The 27,253-nt window shown below is 38.2% G+C and overlaps 1 protein-coding gene across 1 annotated transcript in view; it reads right to left on the reverse strand.

The window, feature by feature from the left end:
- caln1 (calneuron 1) overlaps nucleotides 1-27,016 on the reverse strand; it is a 65,877-nt gene extending 38,861 nt beyond the window's left edge. The window contains exons 1-4 of the mRNA XM_053320537.1: nucleotides 26,895-27,016; nucleotides 19,443-19,564; nucleotides 8,325-8,468; nucleotides 557-669 (exon numbers count right to left, since the gene is read on the reverse strand). Of these exons, the coding sequence (XP_053176512.1) occupies nucleotides 557-669; nucleotides 8,325-8,468; nucleotides 19,443-19,564; nucleotides 26,895-26,965 (450 nt within the window). The 5' untranslated portion in view covers nucleotides 26,966-27,016. The remainder of the gene's footprint in view (nucleotides 1-556; nucleotides 670-8,324; nucleotides 8,469-19,442; nucleotides 19,565-26,894) is intronic.
- Between the last annotated feature and the right edge of the window lie 237 nt (nucleotides 27,017-27,253).

Here is a 27,253-nt window from a genome sequence, read left to right on the forward strand (position 1 = left end):
AATAGTTTTAATAAGATTGTTATCTTATAAATATTTTGTATGTGGCCCTTGAGCTAAAATGAGTTTAACACCCCTCTCCTGGAACATAAAACAGTGATTTGACAGCCTTTCTTTCCATAAGATTAATCAAACAGAAGGATTAATCAAACATTTATTAATTACTGATGGGGAATTTATGAAGGTGAACTGGTGTAGAGACTAATTATGAGAATATGAACAGTATGTGAGGGTTAAAATGCCAGAAGAAAAGTTAAGGAATCATATTTCAGTCTAGACGGACCGATGAACATTTCCATCTCTAGAGGCCACACAGCACCAGTTTGGCAACAATACTTTAAACTTTGAGAGTTAAATGACCTTGGTTTCTAGACAAAAAATGTCCCCCAAGGCTGAAGAATAAAAATAATTATGATTATTTTCCTGCTCTCCTTTATGGTAATTACATTTCAACAAAGACGTATCAATTTTTCCGTGTCTTCTTTCATGTCCGATTCAATTAATCCTGTGACTTTGCAAAGTTCAAAGAAGAAACATGTTTGGGAGAGTAAAGTTTTACCTGCCAGAAGATCGTATCTATTGTGCTCCCCAGGAAGCTCTCTCTCGTTTCAGACGACAGGAGTTTGGGTCCAAGGATGGTCATGAACTCCTCGAAATCAACCTGTCCATCACCTGACACAATAAAGAAAGAAGAAGAAGATTTAGAAGATGATGCAATTATATTTACATTGTTAGGCTGTTGAGGTGCCGCCAAATCTATCCTGAATATCCAAAATGGTGATGCCAAAACAAATAAATCAATCATCTATTTCTATTATCTGATGAATGTTTTCCTCAGCTCTCTCATCTTCCCTTTTTAATCTCAATTTTACCATCAAATAAAGTGGACATGCTTCAGACCTCATGAGCACAACCTTGCTCGTATCCTTCATTGGTTTAAAGTGAGAAGGGAGGGTACGGTGAATGACAAATGATGTTCCTGTCTGGGAGAACTATAGCTGATTTGCCCCTGAGCAGAGCACTAAGTAGCTGACAGCCTGCAGCTCAATGTGTGCACAGCGTGTATGAAGGTTCAGCAAGGTTTTGAGGGAAAATAAGGATACTGCAATGAACTTAAATAACATATAATCAAAGCATTTGGAACAGCAAAAGCTTTCTGCAGTTTTTATTTTAATTTTAATAGTATCCCATGTTTGTGGCTTAAAAGGAAATATGGATTCTGTTTGTGTCTTTTTTTTATTATAATAAAAAGGCAGTTCAGAAACTTTGATGTATCCTTTACTACTGAGGCAAGACTATAAAATAAGAACAGCATCTCTTACTAGCTCTCTTAATACCAGGTGTGGAGTAGATCAAAGTTTACAGCTACTCTTAGACTGGTAACATGGAGCCCCTGCTGTGCACATTGATTCAAACACTACTGATGTGGAAGATGTCTGATTGCTGTCAAAACTACTGACAAAACACAACATCAAAACTCTTCAGACAGCAACCGATCAAACACATTATGGATTCACATTGACGATGTTCAACACAAATTTCTTCTTTTATTCTTTGGGTGGAAAGTTTTCAAGGGCCAAGTTTCATCATTTCCCCTGCCGAGTTTGGATTTTCTTTGTTTTGTTGTATTATCTGTAAGTTTGGATGAATTGTTGTTTATAATAGACTAAGGGATGGAACATTCAGCAATACTGTTTATGTGCTAAGATCGAAATTCAAATCTTTATATTTTAGATTAACGGGACAGACAGACAGAGAAGCCTGCAAGCAAACAAATAATCCTGAACTCAGAAGCATCAGATAAAACTTACAACAACTGAATATAAATACACACCAAAAGACACAATTCTTTATAATCCTTCATTCTTTCAAAACCCCTATTTGTCAACTCTTTTTTGTTTTTCTCATGTCCCTGTTGTAAACCAATTTTACCCCCTACTTCCTCCCACCTGCTCTCTCTGTATCTGCAGATGAGATAGGGACTTTGTCAGTAGAAAGTTACCCATGCAAGACGACTCAATCTGCCCCAAACTACCTGTCCCCTTTCTGACTGTCATGGCCACCCTGAGACACGTCAGCAACTTTAGTGTTTGACGCCAGTGACTGAACTTGTACGCATGAATATTCAACACTTCAAATGCGTGGCTACGGGCCAGATAAAGAAGTGTCAAGACCTGAGGATGTCAGGATGGGAGGATGGATGGATGGATGGATGGATGGATGGATGGATGGATGACAGTGGAAATAAAAATGGACTGGGTGAGTTCAAGGTAAAATAGAATTAAGTTAAGTTACAGCTGTTGCCAATACACAACACAAAAGAGTAGTTCGAACAAGCAATATTTTCATATTTCCACTACATCAAATTAGCTACTTTCAGAAAACAATTCCTGCAGCAGACAGTCAAAGTTAGAGACTAGCTATAGAAGATGAACGTCTTGCACCTAAAGAACCAGGACATTCCCCTACATGTATGTAGATATCACACCAGAATACACAGAAGAGGAATATTTCAGGTGGCCAGAAACAGCGCTAAGATGGTATTCTGTGTCTGTTGGGTGTGTCAGAGGGGAATAGTTTGTTAAATATAATAAACATAAACATAATATGAACTGTGTTTCTATGAGTTTGTCTTCTTGCCTGTGTTGTGCCACACATGTGAATTTGTTGCAACTGTAGTCTTACTGTGTTTTATTTATTTAGTATTGGACATGTATTACCTTTATTGCCTATTTTCTAGAGATGCTGTGCTGTCTCGTTGTTTTTGTAACAATGACAAATGACCTTGAACTTTGAATGAAATGAACTTTCTGAAATCATCATGAAATGAGTCTACCATTTTAAACAAGTTTGTCCCGTTAAAGACACAAATACACAAAAATGACTCTTCTCGTTTCATAACTCCTCATCTGTCACATTTTAACAGGCGCTTTCTATGCACTGTATGCTGGCAGAGGCTCCTGACTGCTCAGACTCCTGAGTCTGTAGAGAAAATAAACCATTGATCATGATTGATCATCCTACAATTTTTTTGCTGACTGAGTTGATATGAGGAAGCATGAAAGTAAGAAGAAAACTACTTTCAAATGAACAACCTGCTTTAACTGACAACCACATAACCCACTTAACTTTTCCTATCAAAATCTTACTTCTATGCTATATTTGTACTGTCCAGTGAGGATTATACTCAAGATGGTGCCAGCTGGTCATCTGCTTTTCAACATCCAATCCAAGATTTAGGGGTGCATAAAGTACTACTTTAACATTATCTTAAGTTTGGAATGAGTTGAGGTGCATGCCACATAAGAATCGGCAAGGGACCTTTGCTGCAGGTCATTCCCCTCTCTCTCTCTCCCTGTTTCCTGTTAGCTTCTATAATATATACTATCTAATAAAGGCAAAAAAAACCCAAAATAAATCTTTTAAAAAAAAGTTGTAGCTGTGCTGATTTGGTTGAATGGCACATCATACTAACATTTTAAACGTTTTTGAGAGCAAACCTATTACATATACTGTAAAAAAAAAAAAAAAAAGAAAAAAAGTGATTGATATTGAGTATTTTCCACTGTACTTCCAAAACCGAACCTCCTTCGTCTTACTTCCTCCTAATATAATATATATATATATATATATATATATATATATTATATATATATACTTCCTTCCTAAAATATAAGTATTTCATATTGTACTAGATGTGGACGAAAAACAACTATGAAACATAAACATTCAAAACCATTGTGAAAAACAGTGGAATAGTTTAGCTAAAGCTCTCTCTAGAAGCCCTGTTTGTTTTATATATGGTTGTATTTTGGCGTATCCAGTTTGTGACAGCTCAACATTATGCACAAAGTTACTGAGTCACTTTTTGTGTCTTTCTGAGTCAAAGCAGGCTGTTTTGACTAGACAGTCTCTTCCTGTGTTATGTCATCAACCAAGCATCCTGTTTCAGCAGGAAAAGCACAATGAATTATTCAATGCTCCCTTAACTTAAAGACAAATCAGAATAAAGACAATAGAGAAGAAAAGAAATAAATGTTGGTGTTGGTAGTCAATACATGCCTATACAGATACACTTAAAGCTGCTGGAAACCCAACTCCATAATATCCTTCTAACTATGCAATGTAGGGTTTTATGTGAGCATCTAAAAAGTATGAGAAATTAGACTCAATCCAAAGTCAAACTTTCGTGCAATTTTACCATCACAAACCAAAATTCACGAGGCTTTAAAAGATTAGAGCCAAGGGCCAGGGTTAGAGAAAGGCAGGGCATCCAGGAGATTGTGTGTGATCTATGTGGTCAAAACAGAGGCTGCTGCAATGCTGTGATCTGGAACAAAGAAAAGGAGTAACACCTCTCCGTGAAGGGCACATCCAGAGCTCAATAACAATCACATGGATTTGACAGCAGTGATGAGCAGAGAAGATAACCTTTCAGTACCTTCTAGCGATTGGCCGGATTTAACCACTGGGCTCAGAATCTATGGCTGTGAACTTGGATCCAGTCCTCACATCTGTCCACTTGGCCAAGATACAATCAACATCTATTCAAATTCATCTGTTAATGCCCTTCCTCTCCTCTATGCCATGTTCCTTGATTAGTGGCTCTTTATCATTATGTGTATCACAAAATAACAACAAAAATGATTTCACATTTGTTTATTTAAGCCTATATCGTGAGGAACTGCTCTGAAATAACTCTGTGTGTGAACTGAGAATAAATAGACACATTGATTATGTTAGGCCTTTTTAAATTAATATAAGAATTTATGTTTTGATTACATTGATTTGATGATTTGATTGATCATTTAAATCTATTTGGAATTAGTGAATAGCTGCAGGCCAGTTATATACTTCTGCTTATTTGTTTGTACTTTATTGAATAATAAACCAAAAAGCCCAATTACAAATTTTACTTAATTAAAGTAAACAAAAGTATTTCTTTATTTTAAAGATTAAGAAAGAAAGAAAAAAACGAATGCATCTAATGGTTAATTTCCTCGGTAGAATAATAAGGCGCTCAGTGTGTATTGGTGCAGTGTGCCCACATCAGATCTCTCTCTCTCTCTCTCTCTCTCTCTCTCTCTCTCTGTGTGTGTGTGTGTGTGTGTGTGTGTGTGTGTGTGGTGACACTGAATTGTTTTATATTCCCACTGATGGATACTAAAATTGGACATTTATCAAGGCTTTAAGAAAACTCTACCTTCTATAACCAGTCAGAGAGCCTCTTTAGCCTCTCATCGGTTTCTCAAAACCTGTTGGAGTGAGTGGTCTTCACTGAATAGAAAGTATGCAGATACCACAAAGACAAAGATGCAGCATTTGCCAGGAATCCAGCCAGTCCTCAGGTTCAATAAGGGCTAAAGAAAACCTCCAGTATTTTACAAAGGACATTTATCAATACAAACAAGTTGATCTGGCTCCTTCATGTGAAATAAGTTTTCTAAAAAGCAATGCTGACAAACTCAATGCAGATTCAAACACAGAAAAACCTAGCAAATAAAATATACAGCACTACACTTCACAGATAAAGGTAGAGTCAGTCATTTTGGAGAAAGATTTTGGCATTTGAACTAAACATCCAAACAAATACACCCCTCCTTTCGTGCTCCTTCTACTTCCCAAATTCATGGACATGCATTGCCAAGGCAACGACCACAAGAGAAAAATGGCAAGCAATGCATCAGCTGTAGAGTCACTTCTGTTCCTCTCACATATTATCACCCTGCCATCACCAGACTGACTGACAGCAGAGATTTACTGAACCAAAATAGTTTGTATGTCGGATACACAGCAGAAATCAACAGAATTTGAATTTATTGATTTATTGATATGGTTAATAGATCTAAACACATATACAGTTGCCTGCTCAGATTATGCTTCATTAGACATGACTCAAGGGTAAAATACATGGGGACTATCTGTGAGACTGTATCAGATTCAGTGTGGATTGATATATTTAATAAATTGGAAGTGTATCCGTTCTATGGAAGAAAAGCCACCCCTCTCTTTCTCCAGTCCGGCAGCCCTCCTCCACCATTCAAGGGGTGCTAGAGACTGAAGACTGTCATGTCCTCACACTGACAGCTATTCTGATTACTTCCCCATGTCCTGTGCACCATCACGAACGCCCCCTGCTGATTGGCTGTAATAGTTTTGTGAGGCTCGGTCTGAGCTACTTTCATTGCTTCCCATTCACAGAGCCGAGACTGTGTATGAACACAGGATTTTTTTTCAGTGCATGCACAGAACAAACAGCTTGCAGACTGCAAGGAGACATTCACTGAATTTGACTAAATGTATTGAACAATCTTTCACTGACTCTATCATTAACCTGATGAGTTTGTTACACAGAGCCATCTGAGAAGCTGTCCTTGGAAACTGTTTGGAAAAGAGCAGACACAAAAAAATCCCATCTCCTGCCAAGGTGATGGAATGAACCTTCTGTCTATCACCCTCACCATCTTACCTTGCGAGGCAGCTGAAATTGCAAGATTGGGACATCACATGACAATCCTCATTAAATGCTGATTGGTCCAAACCTGACAAAACCCTGTGCCCGTATCTTGCCCCTGGACGGTGATAGCTTTTTCCAGAGCAGTGCAGCAGAGAGGCTGCTCTCCACTGCTGGAGAGTTGACATTAATAACATAGCAGAGCACACAGCCTCTCCTCATTGTTATTCTCATACAGACAGAAGACTGTGCAATGCTTTCAAATCAGTTAATTCATTAATTAATGTAGTTAACTTATCTTATCTACCAGTTATTTGTTATATATTCATGAGCATGCAAGGTCATTGATAAACAGTGAAGATAATTAAACAGTGGCAGCGATAAGCTGAATCGATAATTACATTAGTGTCAATAAAATCTGAACAATCAACATCCCTACACAGCTGCCTCACAAGGTAACTTCACTGTCTCCCTGAGACAAAAACTACTGTGACCTTCGTCAGCTCCAAAAGTAGCATCACATGCTTCTTCACATCACAGCAGATGATGAAACGAGACCTGACCGTGAAGCACAAAAGCAGCTACAGTTTCCTGAGATTCTCAAGTGGATGAGTCAAAAAAGAAATAAAGGCAGTTGGACTTCTTTAAATTTACTAAATTACTTTAATATTCAGCCATGCATATTAACAATATTTCTCTTTCCGCTGTGAAACTGAAAAAGCACTTATCAAACTATGTGATACCAGCATGAAGAATTTGATTATTTTCCCAGTGATCTGACATTTGCATTTTGCATTTTCCCATCCCCTCCTTTTTTAAAAAAAACAATTTTAAGAGTCTAGCTTTTATAAAATGCCAATCACACTTAATGCAGACACTTTGCCTGAGACCTGGTTTAGCACAAATTCTGTCTGGAAGAAGAGGGATTAGCTATGTTTTCTCACGGCTGAGAATCTTCTCTCCAAGGACAAAAGGTTGAAAGGTCACAAGAGTGAGGATGGTGCTGCAGAAACAAACCTCAGCTGATTCAAATCTTACTTTGATGACTGCATGATCTATAATCATTCTGGATCTATTGTTAGAGTTTAATTTTGCAATGCATTTCCAGCTGCTGCAGTAAATGGACTATAGTAAATGGTAAATGGACTGTACTTATACAGCGCCTTTCTAGTCTTTACGACCACAAAGCGCTTTACATTACATCTCATTCACCCATTCACACACATTCATATACTGATGGCAGGGGCTACCACGCAGGGTGCCAACCTGCACATCAGGAGGAAGTTAACCATTCATTCTCATTCATACACCAAATGCATTGATACAGTTTAGTCCTAGCCGGATAACCAATATGAAAAGCCATTTTAATCAACAATATACATTCCCATGCCCTATATGTGTGCATGTGTTATAAAGACCTTGCATACTTCTTTATTTAGATGTTCCACACCTGGATTGGTTTCGCTGTGGTCCTTTCATGTGTCAAGTGGAAGCTACGAGTGGTTGAGATTGAAATGATCAAACAAGCATGAATGAATGTTTTATGCATGACACACAGGGAATATGTAATCTGTGCATCTGATGAAGACTTCATAGAAAAAACATTGCCATTTATTGCAATTCTTTGCACAGCTGCCTACAGAGGAGACAGGTTCCTCATGATTTTTACATTGTTATGTGAATAAATAAAAATAAAGTGTTTTTTACATCTGTATACAATGTAACACATGTGATGAGGAACCCTATTTGAATCACATGGTATGTCTTTGCACCTGTGTGTGTGTATGTGTGTGTGTGTATGTCTTTGCACCTGTGTGTGTGTGTGTGTGTGTGTGTGTGTGTGTGTGTGTGTGTGTGTGTGCATGTGACTCACCATCCATGTCTAGTCTCTGCATGATGATGGCAAGCTCCACTTCACTGGGCATGTACCCCAGAGAGCGCATGGCCATACCCAGCTCCTGTTTGGAAATGAACCCGTTTCCGTCTCGATCCAGCACCTTAAAAGCCTCCCGGATTTCTGCCAGGACAAACAGGAAATTGACTCAGCATGTATTAACAATGCCCTTCCCTCCTACTTCCAAGTTGCCCAGACACAAGCACTTATTCATGTTTATTGACAGCACTGTTTGTGTTGAGAAATTTTCTTCACACTGTCCTCTGTTTTTTTTTTGGATTTCTTTCTTTGGCAGTGATACACCTGAATTCATCTTGCATTTAATGAAGTTAGTTGGCATGTCACCCTTTCACCTTGTCCACCATCATTCGCACACCGCCCCTCCCTTCCTGTCTGACCCAGCTTTGGGCTGCACATTATGCAATTGGTCTCGCGCCACTGCCTCAAGTTAACAAGATCAATTGCCCCCATCGATTCATTTTCTTCAGCTGCTGTCACAGCTGCTGTCATCTCTGCTCATTTTTTTTGCCTTCACATTCTTCAACATCACCCGTCAGTGTTTTTCTCTGTTCTCTATGTCTCTTATGTTGTTTTCACCTTCATAATTTAGAGTATATTTTTGATATTTCAGTTATGAAATCATCATTCAAAGCAACATTCAAAGAGTTAAATAAGTGACATAAGGTCTGGTTTTTTACTTGTTTTATTGCCAGAGTTAAAACTGTGACCTTCAGGATATTGGACTTTTCCTTCAAACCCTGAAGATACTCACTGTGTTGAATATCACCCCCACTGATGCTTCTCTATAAATAACAATTCCTGCTCAGAATAGTAAACAGCTGTCATGAAATACTCTCAGATCCTATTGGTGCAGCATGTCTGTACAAAGAGAAAACAACAGCAGGATTTATCACAACAGGTTGTGGTCTAGTAGTGTTCTGTTTCAAATCCGATCTACTGTGTTAAGTTTATTTTAGTCATGTTGTGCTGCCGAAGACTAACATTCATAACAGAGACCAACATGCCTCCGTTGAGTCAGCAGCTGGTTCACTAGCTGCTCGATGTATCCTCAGTGGAAGGAGTCAGCAGGCTCCTCTGTGCTATTAAGTCCAGCTGAGATCACATTTAGTCATCATCTTTTTGCAGTCAAAAATAGTGTCAACAAGTTTTTGAAATTATGAAAGTTTTTTATTATCAAAGAAAGACAAAAAGGTCTGGATCAACAGTGGAAATGCTCCTTTTGTTGCAACAGGCTGGAGGGGCATGTCAACATTTTATTTGATTGATGTCTGACTGAGTGGCAGTGTTGCATCATAGGGAGTGAGAGACAAAGAAAACAAACCTGTGCTGTAGCTACGTCATGAGCAGATAATCTATTGTTAGCAGTGGCACTGAAGAGTACCTCAGCATCTAAACAGATCAGAGTGATATATTCAGGTATGTTTAAATGCAGTTTTATGTGATACACCTGAGCAGCTAATGTGCACTAGTGCTAGTTCACTAGTCCACTCGTCCCCAGTGAATGTGCCTGTGGCTCTTGTGTTGCGAGGCAGGCTGGCTGTTACTGTGACCACCTGCCGGCATGATAAAGAGTGACGTTAATTCTTTATGCAAATGTGGTTTAAAATAAAGGGCTGTATGAAAATAAGCTCCATCTATATGTAGCTGGGGAACTGATGGTATTCTGTTGAATTAATGGAAAAAATGGGTGGCGCGATCATGAAACCATAAAATATAAATTTGTCCCTTCAGGTTTCTGATTTCCTCTCAAAGGAGAACGCTGGTTATACGCTGCTTATATATTTACAGAGCAGAAATGTATGCTGTAGCAGGCAGGAGAAAAAAAATCTAATTTAATTCCAGTTGGATTTAAATAAAGAAATGCACATTTTGTAAATGTGCCTACAAGCAGAAAAGGGTGTATGTCAAGAAAATGGAGGAAGACTGACAGGCATCTGGTGTTTTTAAATAGAGGTGGAATGTCACTCCTCCGAAGAACATTATGATGGCATGACATGCATGATCACACTGTTGAGCAGTGAATAATTTCAGACTGGAAAGTGGAATAGATGGTTTAACTCCATCCTTCCCGGGAACCTAAGAGGCAGAGTTTTAATCTTTCTACATATACTGTAGAGGATACTGTCACTGCACATCTCTCTGCAAGTGTGACAGCAGTAGCTAAAACGGATACATTCAGTTATATCATGGCAAGGATTCACAATGCAATATCTAAATGCCACATCAATAGCCATGGCTATGTTGTTGAGCCCTCAGAAGTACATAAAAACAATGCAGCTTAAGACAAGACAGGATAATACCACAGAATGACAGTAAAAATGACAAAAAACAAGACTCAAGTCCCATCCACACTAAGAATTGTGGATGACAGAGCCCACACCACAACTATAACGACAGTGTTGAATGATCGTTGAGATCACTTTCAGTGCGATTTGATGAATGACAGCTGACAGCCAATCAAGATCCATCTCATAAATCATACAGCACAACAAAATCTGCATCCAGTGTGTCATTTCCAGTAAAACTTCAAAACCTGCATATACTGTATCAATTAATCTTTTTATTTGTATTTCTCCGTACAACATACAGCGGTATGAGGTCATCAATACAAATTTTTGCTGCCAACACCGCTGGAACGTGCAGCGTGTGCTTGGCACCACTGTCTACAGGATGTTAATCATTCGTAAGTGTGGATGATCACATCGTTGTCGTTATAGTTATAGTTAGTTATAGTTATAGTTAGTTATAGTTATCGTTCTTAGTATCTTTGCCATTGACTATGTGAAGACTTTGGCATTATTGATGACATGCTAAAATACGCTAATTATCCCTAAGCAGTAAGTACAGCGGGGGATAATGGAAATGTCATCAATGTTTTCAGTTAATTAGCCATAAACCATAAACCATACAAACTGTAATTTAGATTATGGCGCTTAATAAAAAGTTGAAGGGACCAAAATGATTACAGTTCATCCTGAGGGAGACACAAATATCAATACCAAATTTCATGGCAATCCATCCAACAGATGTTGAGATATTCCACTTAAAATCACAAATATCAACCTCAAGGCGGGGATAAAGGAGTAGTCAGCTGAGATTATTCAAGTTTTTAGGATTTATCATCTGGGCAATGTGGATATCTGCAGCAAATTTTATCATTTAGGAAAAATGAGTGTCTGGCCAATCCATTTAAGTAGATATCGAACAGAAAATGTCAAAAAACTTTGACCTGCTGGTGGCACTAAAGGCAACTTCAGAGGATCAACAGAGTCAATAGAATTTATCCTCTGGGCACCATGAATATCTGTACCAGATTTCACTACAATTCATCTAATAATAGCTGAGATATTTATGATCTGTTGGGGGCAGTTGTGGCTCGGGAGGTAGAGTGAATCATAAGCTCATTGGTTCAATTCCTGGCTCCTCCAGTCCACATGTTGATGTGCCCTTGGGCTGTGCCATAAGTGTATGAATGTGTGAATGAATATTAGTCTCCTCCTTATGAGTAGGTTGGCACCCTGCGTGGTAGCCTGCTTATCAGTGTATGAATAGGTGTGACATGTAGTGTAAAAGTGCTTTGGGTGGTCAAAAAGACTAGAAAAGCACTATATAAGTACAGTCCATTTACCAACCTTGTCATACCTAGAGCCTAGCATAGCTGATAAATTCCTATCTAAACTAAACACAAATCTATTTTTATCAAGTGTTTCTTCGAATTTGTTTTTTTTTCAGAGAATAAACAGGTTCCAACAAAATGTTTGGACTGCTTGAAACAATAAATTGCCAAACTGAACCAAATATCATCATTAAGACATGAGTCCATCAATCATCTCATCAGCAGCAGCCATTACTCTGAACTACTCTGCTGGAAAATGATCTGGAACAGAAAAGCATCAATTGAGCATAAATTATGAATTGTCTCATAAAAGTGAGAACAGTGTTTTCCCTGAGTTAAATATCTCCAGTAGATATAAGAGGTCACAGTCTTCAACCTGCAGCAGTACATTCTTGCTTCTCCAAACAGCTTAGTCCTTAGCAAATAATTCATCATGACCATTTGTAACCTCACAATAAAGCCTTATTTTACAGATTCATTTATTTTTTCTAGAGAGGCACGCTTTCAAATACTAAGACACACACATCAAAGGCATACAGATTATTTTTCCTGTATTGAAATGAGTGTCTCATGAATAAATCTATCAGTGACTCAGGCCTTTGTTGAGTACTCTTCTGTATCTGCAGCGTGTTAGGACAGAATAACAACACAGACTAGGTTTACATATTCAAATGACTCAGTCTATTTAATGCATAACTGCTCCTATCCATCATGATTTTTTTGGCACGTTGGAAATATTGCAATGCTTTCCAACCTAAAACCTAACATTTGGTACAGTCAATATACACTGTTGCCCATAAAGTTGTTATAAAATATGTTTTACTTCTTCTCATGAAATGATTGTGACAATGTGATTTATTCTTGATAGATAAAGTGTTTATATTCTCAACCAGTCTCATTGCACCTGGTCAAAGGTGATTAGTGATGTGTATAAATAGAAAATAAAAACAGCCTTGTGTTGTAAAATGGTAATGAGGGCATGTGTGTGAGTGTGTCTATGATGCTTGAATGACTGATGCCTGTTTACTTGCATTACGTAGCTCAGTATCACATGTGGCGTGACCTTTCGGATACAGCGCAAAAGCCTGGCATCAATGGAGACACAGCTGGCACATGTGTTAGCATTGTCACCACAACTTTAATTTCAATATTGACCTTAATAACATGACTGTAACACAACCACAAGGAAAAGAAGTAACATCATGACATTGAGGCAGTTCAGCACTCTTTGGTGCAGAATGGGGGAGGAAATTGTATCTGAATGTGCAGATGAAACAAATGTAGCTGTAATCTGTTATTTACTTATGAAAATGCTGATGATTACAAAGGGTATTACATCTGAATGTTTTCTGTAAAAAGCTTTAGGCTATATGTTGAACAATATTAATTTTGCTTTGCATGTTTTTGAATTTGAATTTGCAGCGCCCCAAGTCTGCCAATTAAATCAATCCACTGCTTTGCTGCTCAAATTTAACATGTTACTGAATACATATATGGCTGTTTTTAATTCTATATTTAAAATCAATATTTTTCTTATATTTTGTAAATTAATCATGATGTGGGCTTATTTGGAGCACACATTGGCTTAAATGGTGTCACAGTACCTTTGAAATAGGGTAATTAGCAATCTGTAACCCATTACATTTCCAAAGTAACCTTCCCAACCCTGCATCTTCTTCAAGACAGTGATAGTGATGTACACATATTGGGTTTTTGTATATTAAATGTACCTTACATCATGATTAGTTTAAGTATCTGTCTCATATGCATATTGCTACTAATTTATTTATCATGTAAAGAAGTATAGATGACAACATTGCCACACTAAATAAATTATTAGTGGCCACAAGGGAACACTACACTTAAAAATTCTTAAGCATAACACTTAGGTGATTTAAATTGTATGCCCCCATCAAACAGTATGCAAACTTTATGAGATGGAGCTAATCACACATGCAAAATGGCTCCAAAAGCCGTAAGCCCAAATTTGTAATGAAGCCAAGTCCTCTAATAGCCCTGTTAACGTGATGATGAGGTAATCCAATCCATTTTATACTCTAAAATCTATTTACATACCATACATTCACTAATTCTGCCTTCTTGTAATAATTGGCATTTCCTTTCCCTCCCATGTTTCCTCCATATTTGGCTCTGAGCATCAGTATTCACAAGCACTTCAGCTGTCCCAGTGGGATTGAGCAAAAGGAAAACACAGTCAGCACCCTGGATAGCTCCCCAGGGTCCTGCTAAGACGTGTTGCCAATGGAAGTTATACAGATAAGTAGTAGAGAGTAGATACAAGTGTTACTCTGCCTGTGTGCTGCATTCAAGTCAGCACATAAGGTACACCTGGTTCCAAATCCACCTTTCAGTAAGTTCACTCCCAGGTCCAGTCCTGCAGGTATAAGTCTCTCAGCTTCTTAGTGACGGAGAATCTTCTTAACCCAGGCACAAAAACCGCCAAGTGGGACCTGCTGTTTATATGCTCATGGAGTTGGAAACAAGCAGCCTATGCTGATGCCCATCAGCTTTCCCCGCTCCCTCTTTTCCTCTTCCTCTCGCTATCTTTCTGTCTCTTTCTCTCTCTCTCAAGGAAAGCTCACTGCTGGTGGTCGAGCAGAAACAAACCTCCCCTAAGGCTTACTACCGTCTGGTCCAGCTCAGCATGTTTAAGGAAAGAAGAGCCTGAGTGACAGCAAGAAGGATTTGTTTTGCTGCCCTTTCACCAAACCTATAGCCTATTTTAATTTTCCTTTTTGCTGTACAGCTGGTCTCCAGGAGTACTTTCATTGTGAAACCTGCCAGAAATTCACCCTTGACTGCTATTAATGATACCGAGTCAGCTTGACATGTGGTGGAGTGTCTAGATGGTGCTTAACACTGTTAAATTACGCTGACTTCTGCAGTCCACTGTTACAGCCAGACTGCAGCTCCCACTTTTTCAGAATGTCATCATTTCAACTCTAACTATCCCAGTATAGTGTACAGTTGACACTATATTGCCTATAAATTACACTGAAAATAAATATCAGCTGTATAATACCTGAAAATAGTCGGGGTGCTGAGCTCAATAAATGATTCATAACAAAGTCTGCTAAAATGTCCACATGTCCTGCTGTACCCACTGTCGAGCTGACCCATGCTTGTCTAGGGTCATAAAAAAAGGTTGTTTATATTTGATTTGCATACATCTAAAAAAGGAAATAGGTTTCCTCAAATGCACAAATGTAACCAAAGGTCATTGTCGTCATGCAGCTCCTCACTCAGTAACAAGATGACTGAGAAAGCAATAAAATACAGGAGGAAGAGTGCCCACTAAAGCAGATTGCCAAACTGAATAAACAAGATTTGGCATAATTCACAAACCTCTATGTTAAACATGGTCATGAATATTAAGTAAACTGCAGGTTAATCTCTTTATCAAACATTATACTGTAAGTAGGTGATTTGTAGAGATTGTGTTGAACTGAGTAAAGTCCACTTCCCCTACATGACTGTAGCTCATGAAATGTTGCATTAAGACTTTGCAGAAACCACTTTGCAGCTTGTTGTCTCATAATACAACCCTCTGAAAAGTGATGAAGCAGGTTTAAAAACTTGTAGTTTGCTCTTTCATGAGCATCATTATGAGCACGCGATTCTCCAGCTCTCTGCTCTTTTCTAGGCCTTGCCTGCAGTACAACTCGATTTTTAATACATTTATTAATAACTAAGAAAAAAGAACTCCTCACTGCTCAAAATCTACAAATTGTTTTCAGATGGCACAAAGAATTAGATGGCATCAATCATTCATTTTCCACATTGTTATAAATTTGGTTTAATACTTTCAGAGGGAAAGTCAGACATTGATGCAGTGTTAATAAAGACACTCTAACTCTAACTCTAACCAGCAGTTGGATGTAAAAGCTCAAACTAAATCCTCAGTCTTCAGTTGAGTGAAAGATCCTGGTTTGGGCTCTTGACTGGAGCACAGATCAGAGGCTCAGCTTTGAAGCCCGGCTTGACAGGAAGTCTGTTACTGTTCGTACACATTGAGTGAAGTCTCTAAGATCAATGGATCTTGAGAACTGTGTTTTTAAAGGATTAACCACTGATCTTACATAGTATAAAGATATATGTACAGATCCTATACTAGTAGATTTATCGTGAACTCTCCTTCATGCTGTAATGATACAGTCAACACTTCAGGCACCACACTTCAGGCACCACACTGGAGCAAAAGCACAGGCCTTTTTTTCTTTTTTTAAATAATTTATCACTTTGTTTTCTTGTCTATAAACTCTACCTTCCCATAAAAAATGAAGGCCACAATTTTGCAGTTGAAGTCCACATAACAAAGTTGCAAACCCTGTTGCTGGTGAATCACTGCCGGATGAGATCGATATTGAGACATCCACACCTCAGCTACCTCTAAATGACTGAGTGTTGATGTCGTCAAATCCTGAAGGATTATCCATACAGTAAGAAATACTTGAGAGGCACTTGCTCTCTTTATAAATCCCATTAGGCAACAGCAGCATCTGATGAGGATTAGATATTAACAAAACACACCAGCTGACTGATTCCTCACCGCCAGCTGTGTGACAGCTTGGCCCGCTGTAGCACAGTTTAATGACACTCGACGAATACAGTAAACTGCTTTTTTTAATATTGTGAAGCAGAAATATTGAATGTGCAGAAGAAGCTGCACTAAAGTAAGTGAACCGACAGGAAACATACAGAATGACGCATACAGTATATTTACACATCTATGTTGTTGGAAGGTAAGCCATATTATTTTCAGAGTGAGTTAAACCACTCATAAATTCCATCATTTGGCATGTAAGTGATACTGTAATCTATCAAATGTAAAATTGTTTTTTCCAAGCTTAAGAGCCAAAGTAGCCAACTTATAAACATTCAAATTAAACAACCATGCCTTTCTGTCATCATCAGAGCACCAAAACATTTCTGGATTTTGAACAGACATTTAATTAAATATTGCTGTTCTTAACTCATTTTTAAAAAAGGACAATACAGAAGATGATGTGATTCATTTTCAACTTCATCAAGTTCACACAATTCACATAAACATCCTCTTGAATATTTTTAAATCTGCCGACTTTATAAGGTTTGGCATTACAGTCACCATCATAATACGTGGGACTTAAACATAAGCGTAACGTTGGAATCTGTCTTGTTTTGTTAGTCTAAAGTTGTTGGAAAGTTATTCTGCATTAGGTGCTACTAGTTCATATTTGTACACTAATCATGGATTTATAGAAACAACTTTAAGAAAAAATAGTCATAGGGACCACTTTTTTAAATGGCTCCATGGACATTTATCGACAATGGACATCACTGGAAATACTTATCTGCATTGATCCTAGCAGTATGTGTTTGACATCTGCATAGTCTGGTTTGACTGGTGTATGGCACTGAGAAAATGGGTGTGATTTTTTTCATTTAATTTCATTTAAGTGTCTCCCTGATAAGCACTTCCCTTCACTTCACTTCAGAGCATGAATGAACTATCTCTACCACTCAGATTTAACAAATTCTAGCTACAAGCCTGCTGTGATACCACCACTCAAACAACAGTCTGTGTATAGCACATATTGATAAAGTAATTACAGTTCTGGAGATTCAAGAGTTTATTGTCTGAAGCATAATAAAACGGAGGTTCAGACAATGCAATGACATTCTTACTTTGCAGCTCTCTTTTACATAGAACAATAACAAATACACTCACCAGACATGACAAAAAGATGCACACAACAATAATATATTAAAGTTTTTAATAAAGATCATTTTAAAAAAGCCTAAGAAGAATACAATTAAGTTAGATGAAATTTTTTTTTAATTAAATAGGCAATAGAAGTGCCATAAACCTGAGTAAAATGTAGTGTTTGTCAGTTTCACATTGTCTAGTTGACCTCATGAGCACTCTCCAACCATAAATCATTTCCTATTCACCAAACAACATTAACCCATTCAAACAGGAACAACACATTAAATATGCTACGTACGAATATCTCCATGCATATTAAAACTCGACCCTGCCAGACTATCTAGCTATTACTGTGTGCTGCGCAGCCAATTTTCCAGGTGGCAGTTTAATGTTGCACCAATGAATTAATATTTTTGGAGGTCTGGGGTAGTCTAGAGTTTGTTTGCTGCCTATAAGGCTGCCACTGCTGACTCGGGCGGACTGTTATTGATCAGGTTTGTGTTCTGCAGGCCGGGGTGATTACTCTCAGACAGACTACAAAACAAAAGGGTTCATAAACATAGGCTCAGCTACAGTACAGATGTGAAGTCAGAGAGAGAGAGAGAAGCCAACACAACACGGATGCTCCTAGCGAGATGAGGCATGCAGAGAATAATGCATTAGTCTACTTTGTTTCAGTTCAGATGAGGTGGATGCTGCTGGTTTTGTAATACTGTACTGTTTTTGAACACATTAGTCAGTTTTCCAACCTTTAAATAAAAAACCTGTAATGAGTCTATCTACTGTGAGCAGCCTTTCAGTATGCCGCATAATGAGTGGATCTGTCTGGTAACAGGAAATGTTACCTGAAACACAAAGCTCCATATGAGATTTGGATTCTGCAGTGTGTACAGACTTGTTACTTTGGGGGGTTTTTTGTACAACATAAAGTTAATAATCTCTTAAATCATCAACATATTTTTTGCTTTTTTGCTTTCATACTGCAGCCAATCTTGTTCTTCAACTTTTGGTAACTTTTCCCCCCCCATAGTGTCAGTTTTTTCATCCCTCTCCAGCTGGCATGAAGCATAACTAAACACAAAGCCGCAGTGAGTTTATAATCATTTCTATGCAGCACCATACTCCAGGTGCAATTATTTTAATCTTACTTTGTTGCAATGTTGTGCTCTTATACATAAATTAGCTGAAAATGTGTATAAACAGACTAAAGCTGGCTTTGGCTGCAGCTGAAAACATAAAGCATGTATTCCCCACAACAGATTATTACTTCAACATTGACTGAAGTGCTACTAAATAAATTCATCAAATTAAAACAAATTCATTAGCTATGTTTTTCAAGTTATGGTAACATGATGATGATGATGATGATTATGGCAAGCAGCAGCAGCTAAATCTTTTTAAAGTCCCCATTAAATGACACTCTTACTTCCTGTGATTTATTGTATTTCTTGTTGAAGCAGGACATCAGGGCGGGAAATACTGCAGGGAGGCATCATTTGCAAGTATAAAGCAATAAGATATCAGTTTAGGAGAGAGGCATAATTTTATTTTAAGGGACATTTGGACAAGAGAGGATGTTGAAAGATTTATGAAGATTTTATTGGGTGAAATTTCAATTTACACCCACCAGTGCAGAATGATAACTATTTTTTTTATTCTGTTCATATTCTGCTTTACAGGAAGTATGTGAAGTCATTTAATGGGGGCCTTAAAAAGGAAAATTAAGCATGAGTTTACTGAGAAGCCTCACCATGGAGCTCCTCCACAGAGATGCTGGCCAGCACATCGCTGTCACTGTCCGACAGCGAGCGACTCAGGTAGTTCCCCTTGTAGAGCAGGCCTGCCGTCACATGGTGGAACGGCATCTTCTCCCTGAGAGATGAAAGAAACAGATGGAAACATTTAGACGGCGGTGAAGGAAGGAAGAGGGGGAAATGAAGAGGAGATTTCCCTCTTGGGGTTGTTTTGGAAGATTAATTCTGAACTAAATGACTAAATAAAAGCACACTACACGTTACACATGTTTCTAAATAACGTTCATCAGCAGGACAGCTACATGTGTGATATTTCATGATCGTCATAGATTTATTGTACATGAAACCTGTCAACAAGCATTCAAATTAGCCACTTATCAAAAATGCAGAAATAAAAATTAACCTGTGAGGCACATTAACTCCCTTTTGGTCCAAACTTAAGAATCAGCTAAGAGGGGAGCTGGTTTACCCATTTGTGATACTGGTGACGCTAAAACAAATTTTCATCCAATGGGCACAACACAAATGAGATCCATAAATGAAGCAGAACTCATTTGCTAAATGGGAAAAATCACACAGTGAGCGAGACTCATATAACCAGAGGTGAACGCAGTGCTGGTGTGTGTGTGTGTGCGTGGCGTGGCATGACGTGCACATGTGTACTGTATGTGCAAATTCGACTGAGGCAATTAATTATTCAATAAAGCAAAGCCCATGGGCACAGGAGGAAAATAAGAGCGTGGAGATTTGGACAACTACTTCCTCCTCTCTAATTGGGTTTCGTCTCGATGATCACTTAGAGGAGATGCTTCTGAGACAGAACGAGCAGTTCAAAGTAAGCTGAAACATCACACCGAGAGCACGGTGCAGAAGACAGCTCTGAAGCATTTTGCTTCTCTCTGTGTTTCTCTTTCACCACTTGAACTCTACTTCATTTCTATTCAGAATCCAGCATAGCTTCACCATGACAATAACTTTAATAGCACATTCTCTCAACATTTAATGACGCATTTAAAAGTTACACATGGTTTTTGTACACTAAAGGACACGTTAGCTGCGCATACAGAGCCATTCTTTGGGTTTTAAGCAGCATCTACAGAGGTAACTCAAGGTTTATGAGCATTATTATCAATAGACAAATGCGGGCTGCTTTTCCAGGTTACAAACCAAATGAATAAATGTGTGCTCTATTCAGGTGAATCAGTCCTATTACACAGCTTGGACATGTTTCTCTTACCACTCATAAACTACACACCGACGGGTCATTCATCATTGTGGTACGGCCTTTAAATAAAGAACTGTTAACGAAACAAAGGGTTTATATGTTGGTTTAATGATGAATGTTATTAATCATACAGGAAGTGAACGTTTGACTGGTACTGTGATGTTTGAAAAAAAGTGATGAACAAAAAAGTAAGACATACATATATAACACAATTAGACACCTTAAATTGACTGTTTGTCCATTTGGAGAGCACACAGACCACAATGACACAGTTACTGTATACCTGCCAGTGGAAAAGGCTTACTATGAAATGAGAATCTCATGACTCTTTATTTCATGAGCAGGAGGCTCAATAATAAAAGTGAACCAGGGTACACAATTACCACAAAAAAAAGCCAGCCGCTCAACAGATTACCATAGTGTTTTTAGCTGGTGCAAATCTACCAGCACTGTGCATATTTCATGAGCATATTTTATGGTGCCTGGTGCCATTTCTGTGCTCTGAGGGAATAAAGGAATATTTACATATCAAATATATACAGTGCGGGTCAAAAGTCATTCAAGGACACACTTTCTCATTTAAGTGAATGGGAAGGTCTGTCCATGACTGACTTTTGAGAATATTTATATTTACATTACTATCATACAAGTCAGTTCAGTTATAGATAATGGTAATTCATTTATAGTTAATTAATCATGGGTTTCCCACTTCATAGTAAGTCACTGAGATGAATTAAAGAGCAAGATGGCAACTGAATATTGTTCTTAAAGGTGTATTACTGATATAACAAAGCACTAACAAATGATTCATTGACCATTGATAAAATAAAGTTGGACCTAAAAACAAATTAATTTCCGTTTGAAATGACCTGACTTGAAACAAGTGAAAGGAAATTATCCTTGTAATAACTGACCACATAACCAGCAAATAAAATAAATTAAAAGATAAAAATTTCATTTTAGCACCACTAGCTACGTTTGAAGTAATATCTCCACTATATTTCACTGGCAAACATCCGTTACCCCACAAATTGAAAACTGGTCCCTACATCTTTCTTGTTTGTCAGGTTAATAAGTATGCATATCAAGACGCCCGCCACAACTATGCCTCAAGCTCTTTTTACGACCTGCTTTTCTCACATGTAAGGGTTGGGGTTTTTCAATTTCTAATCCATCAATTATTCAGTCACCTCTTAGCTGTCATTATGAATATTACAGTCATCTCTCTTTTCTGCCTTTTCCATATTATCGTTACGAGTCAAAGCCATGCATTGTCAGCTGTTTAATGCAGGTGCACGCTATTCTGCGTTTACTTTGCTGTGTCCAAAAAGAAATATTGATCAGAATGAGTAACCACGCAGGTACAGAATTTACATATATTTCATTAGAGTACATTTTTCAGGAGGAGACTGAGCATTCAACATTAAATAAATCAATGGCTTGTTTTGAAAACCTGAATGACTGTGAAATGGTTTTAAAAGCAACAGAGCGAAGATTGGAAATTGGAGGAATACATTAAAAAATAATGTTATGCAGCTTAAACTTTTGCCCTTTGGTTTAACAGTGGCAAAAGTGACTATTTGTTTAATCCTACTTAAGTAAGAGTGCATTAATATTGTTAGCTTGATCTAGTGAAAGTATTACAGTAAAAGTACATAAGTATTATGAGTGATGTAGTATACAGTATCACAGTAAAAGTAGTGGTTTGGTCCCTCTGACTGATATATTATTACATATGACATCATTAGATTATTAATAGTGAAGCATCAGTGTTAGAGCAGCATGTTACTGTTGTAGCTGCTGGAAGTGGAGCTAGTTTACACTACTTTATATACAGTTAGGTAGTTTACACTATTTTATATACAGTTAGCTAGTTTAGTCCAGTGGTTCCCAATCTAGTGGTGGGGCCCCTCCACCAGATTAATCTGAGGGGTCGTGAGCTGATTAATGGGAGAGGAAAGAAGAAAGAACAAAGTTTTGATATACAAACTTGTTGCCAGTTTTTAGACTTTTTCTCTAATCTTTGTTTTTTTGTGAAATATTGGATTATTTGAACATTTATTGAAATGAAATCCTGTGAGAAGTTTAGAGGGGAAAATCACTATTTGGTGGAGCTGTTAACAACTCAGACATCTGAAATGTGAGCTGGACTACACACTGCTTTCAAATTTAACAATGTGTTGTATTTTAAAAGCTTGCTATATTATCCATTGTGTCAAATCTTCATCTTAAAAGTAACTAAAACTGTCAAATAAAGGTAGTGGAGTAGAAAGTACAATATTTCCCTCTCAAATGTAGTGGAGTGGAATTATAAAGTAGCATCTAATGGAAACACAAGTAAAGTACAAGAAAGTTTTACTTAAGTATAATACTTGAGTAAATGTACTTAATTACTTTCCACCATTAGTTCTTTAGTCACACTTTTTTACATGTCTAAGATAAATACTGCAAAAAAAGTTCTCTTTTTTAATCTGATTGCTGTAGTTACTTTTACAAAGTCTTTTACAAAGATAATATGCTGAAATAGTAAAACTCCTGATCTTCAACCCTTGAGGAAGACAGCGGAGAACAGAGCTGTTCACATCCTTCAGCATCATTAAACTTGATTAAATTGATCAAGGTCTCAGCTGAACGAGATAATTTGCCCTTCAGGAGCAGAGCCACATACAGTAATCACTTCAATCCGAAAGTGATCACCACAGCTTCAACCAAGACATCTTCCTGCCCCCTCCCACCCCCCCTCCCTCATCAAATCACTATTCGCTGCATATGGTGATATACAGGTTGAAAAGAATAAGGCGAGGAGTCTGGGATTTAATACTCTGATTGACTGGCTGATAAAAATAAGCCATAGAAATGACTTAGAGATATGATCACTGCATGGCACCTCAGTATTTTACTAAGCTGCTCTGCCAAATTCTGCATCCTCAACTCTTTGAAGACAAATAAACACTTTTTTCTCTCATTACTAAACCGCAACTATGGATATTCAGTGACCATTTATGTATCAATTACTTATTTGCTTGATTGCTTAATCTATGAACAGTCATAAAAAGGTGAAAAATACAAAATAAAATTAGCAGAGCACAAGGTGTCTTCAGTGGAGCTGCATGTAGACTAACACTAAAAGCAGATGATCAAACCTGCCCTACTTTTATGGGACAGTAACTCAAATTTTACATCACGATGAGGCCATTAGCTGATGCTGTTATCTGAAGTGACTTTCAGTGGGCGAGGGAGCCGGGAGTCGGGAGACGATGTCTGGCTCAAGGACACGTTGAACTGACAAGACGAGCGCGTGTGTGTTGAAGTGTGCACTAGCTGTGATTGGACCTGTGGCATTTAATCACAGGAACAACCTGTCACTCTGCTGTTTCTTGTGCAACAAATTTAGGCCGCGACGTCTTTCCACACAATGATCAAACCATCACAAGAAGTCGACTCATAAGAGCTGAGTGACTTGAAATGACAGCTGCAGATAGAGGTCACACTTTTGTAACTCAATTTTAACAATAGCCTTCCCACAGTACACCTGGCACATAGAAAGTAATCAGTTGATTACATGGTTTTGAAACTTCCCATTTTCCGAGTTAAAAAAAAAACAAAAAAACACACCAGTATCTACCAAACTGGATTACAGTGAAGTATCTATCCCTCTTTACCCTTGATTCCTGTCTAACCATAGTGTTCTATTTAATAAAGGCAAACATGACAAGAATGTTATATTAAAAATATATATTTTTTTATATTAAAAAAAAATGTTTTAAATGGTTATACTCATTCAGCCACAATGAAATTCCTCTAAAGGTCTGAGGCCTGACACATAGACTAACTATTATAGCATCATAATAGCCTTTTCAAGACATCCAATGTTGTTAAGGCTGGGTCACGGCAGAACTGAACCCAATTACAGCAGAGACGTACAGTAAATAAAACCACCCCCACCCCCCCCCCCCCCCTCCCTAAAGTTGGGTGCATGCCTTAAAGGGAAAACACTTGTTCTTGTTCTGACACTTCAAGGATAAGACAAAAATGACATGACTAATCAATACATTTTGACCCTGGAGGGAGAAGCAGTACGCTTTAATTACGCTCTTGCCATTCTAATGACGCGTGTCCTCAAAGAACCGATGGGAAGGCGAAAATGAACCCAGCAACTAGATATCATAGATTAGTGTCCCATCTTGAACATACAAACACGGAGGTATGGTTAAGAGGTCAGGATCATTAATGGGCTGGATGAAGAAGACAGACATGACACTTTTAATAAATCAATCTGTCATTTAGTCTCTTGTTTTGTACTAAAATGTCAAAAAAAAAAAAAATAGTGAAAAATGTCCGACCAACAGCTGAGAACAAAAAGATATTTAATTTATGATATAAAAACAGAAAAGCAGCACATTCTCACATTTGTGAAGCAGCTGTTTGTAGGCTTTGCTTGATAAAAGACTTAAATGACTACTGTACCAAATATGACTCTGTTAATTAAATGATTCATTATTCATTTTAGCACTAATGATTGTGAGTTGTAATAATATACTGCATCAGTATATTACTACACTTGATATTTTCCAATTAGGTAAATAGTCTGTTCCAAGATATTATTTTAAGGAGATAATATCTTGCCCTTTTGAAATATTGAGCAGTAATTAGATGATTTTTGTCCAAAGCAGATATTATGTAGCCTGACAGTAAACAAGCTATTTCTACACCCGGATCTCCTCCAGTGTATTGAAGCTGAAATGTAATTATATGGCAGTCAGTACCTAAAGTGCTAACCTCCTCCTCCCTCATTTTTTCTATAAGAAAATTACTAATCAACTCATCACCATGCCAGAGTATCAAAGCAGCCCTCATTTCTGAGTCTTGACTCTTGAAGAGAGTAGAAATGCAACCTGATGAAAAAAGCGCAGCTTTATTCAAAGCTTTCTGCATGACAAGGAGGCCAGATGGCAATTTCTCACATCAGACCTTGCAGCAAAACAGTCAGTAGCAAGTGAGAGGGACACAAGCAGAACACTGTGTACCAGTAGCAGACCCTTTGGCCACCAAATCAATTCCTTAAAGACAGCCATGATACACTGACATCTCCATAAGTGTGTGGAAAAAGGTATGTTAGGAAAATACACCAATCCTGTATGTATCAGACTATCAGGCAGGCTGTAATTCCTCTTTCAGGGTACAAAGAAGATGTTATTTTCATACCACTGACAAACTGGCAATCATAAACAAAAAACACTTAACTGTAATACCAAAAGAAAGGTGGGCTTTGCTTTAAAAAAGGGCTCATCCACAATTAATCACTGCATTGCGCTCTGTCGGTTCATATCTTCTCACATATTGCTTTTTCTTATTGATTACATCCCAATCACAGTGATGGGATGGCAAAATAAAAACACCTACCGTGACATCACAGACTGAGGTGTGGCCACAACAGGCAAATACTGCCAGTTTACACCCGTAGAGAGCAAGCAAGCAAGCAGCAGGTTCTCAGTGTGGCTTCACTAGTTTTCCATCACTGCTACACATACAAAAACAACCAACTCCTAATTAAAAGGAATGGCCTGTTCAGGAAATGACAGCACTGTTAAAAACTGAGCCATAAACTTTACATCAAGTCAGAAATTAGGTATTCTGGTCATGCCCCACTTTTTTTCTTTTTAAAAAAAAATGGATATTCTCAGAGGCATTTGCATATAGCAATGTAGCATGGTGCCATGTGATGACTGTCCACTCATATGGATTTGTGTAAATGTTGTCATTGACAACTCTGTACACTGCTGCAGAAAACAGACAAAGGCTAAAAAACTCCATCTAGCAATGATAATGACTCACATCCATCAAATATAAATTGCTTTTAATCAGCCAACCATATTGAGTCCCGAGGTGTGAAAAATGAAACCAAGTAAACACTAACAACAATACAAATGTGTGTGCCAAAATCTTTCCTTGCAATGTATATAACAAGATGAAAAATATTACTATGGATCAAGGAGACGAGCTCGACTATTTTTATGAGCAATTTATAGTTAAATTACTTAACAGTACTTATAGACTGTCTGTGTAGTGGAGGCACCACAGGGGAAAAAAAGGAGTCAAACGATCTCGAAACTGAGAAAAAGAGACGGGAGTGTCCCACAGAAGTGCCAGCTCTCTGCACACGTAACCAGCCTCTTCCTGCAGCAACAGACTCTTTCTCTGTTTCTCCCATTCTGATTCTTACCCATACTGGTGGCTGTGATTGTATTCGGCAGGATACTGCAGCACAACAGGCTCCCTCACCGGGCTCTCCATCACGTTCTCCGCCTCGTCCCTGAGGTACGGGTTGCCCGGCAAGTCTCCGTTTACCTCTGAGGGTGTCCCCGGCGGCAGCAGGCCGGTGGGCTGCACCGCCTGAGGATCGGGCTCAGTGACCTCCTCCTCCATCAGACTCTTAGATGCAGCCGTGCCTCCAGCAGTAGCAGCAGCAGCAGACTGCCTGTCCCCAAACCACTGAGCCCGGCTGCCTCCACAGTTTTAAGCTTGTCCCAGAGCAGCAGCATCGGTTCCCAGAAACCGGTTGTTAATATTTGAGCAGTGAGC

The sequence above is a fragment of the Scomber japonicus genome, chromosome 6 (assembly GCF_027409825.1).
Source record: "Scomber japonicus isolate fScoJap1 chromosome 6, fScoJap1.pri, whole genome shotgun sequence".
Taxonomy (NCBI): Eukaryota; Metazoa; Chordata; class Actinopteri; order Scombriformes; family Scombridae; genus Scomber; species Scomber japonicus.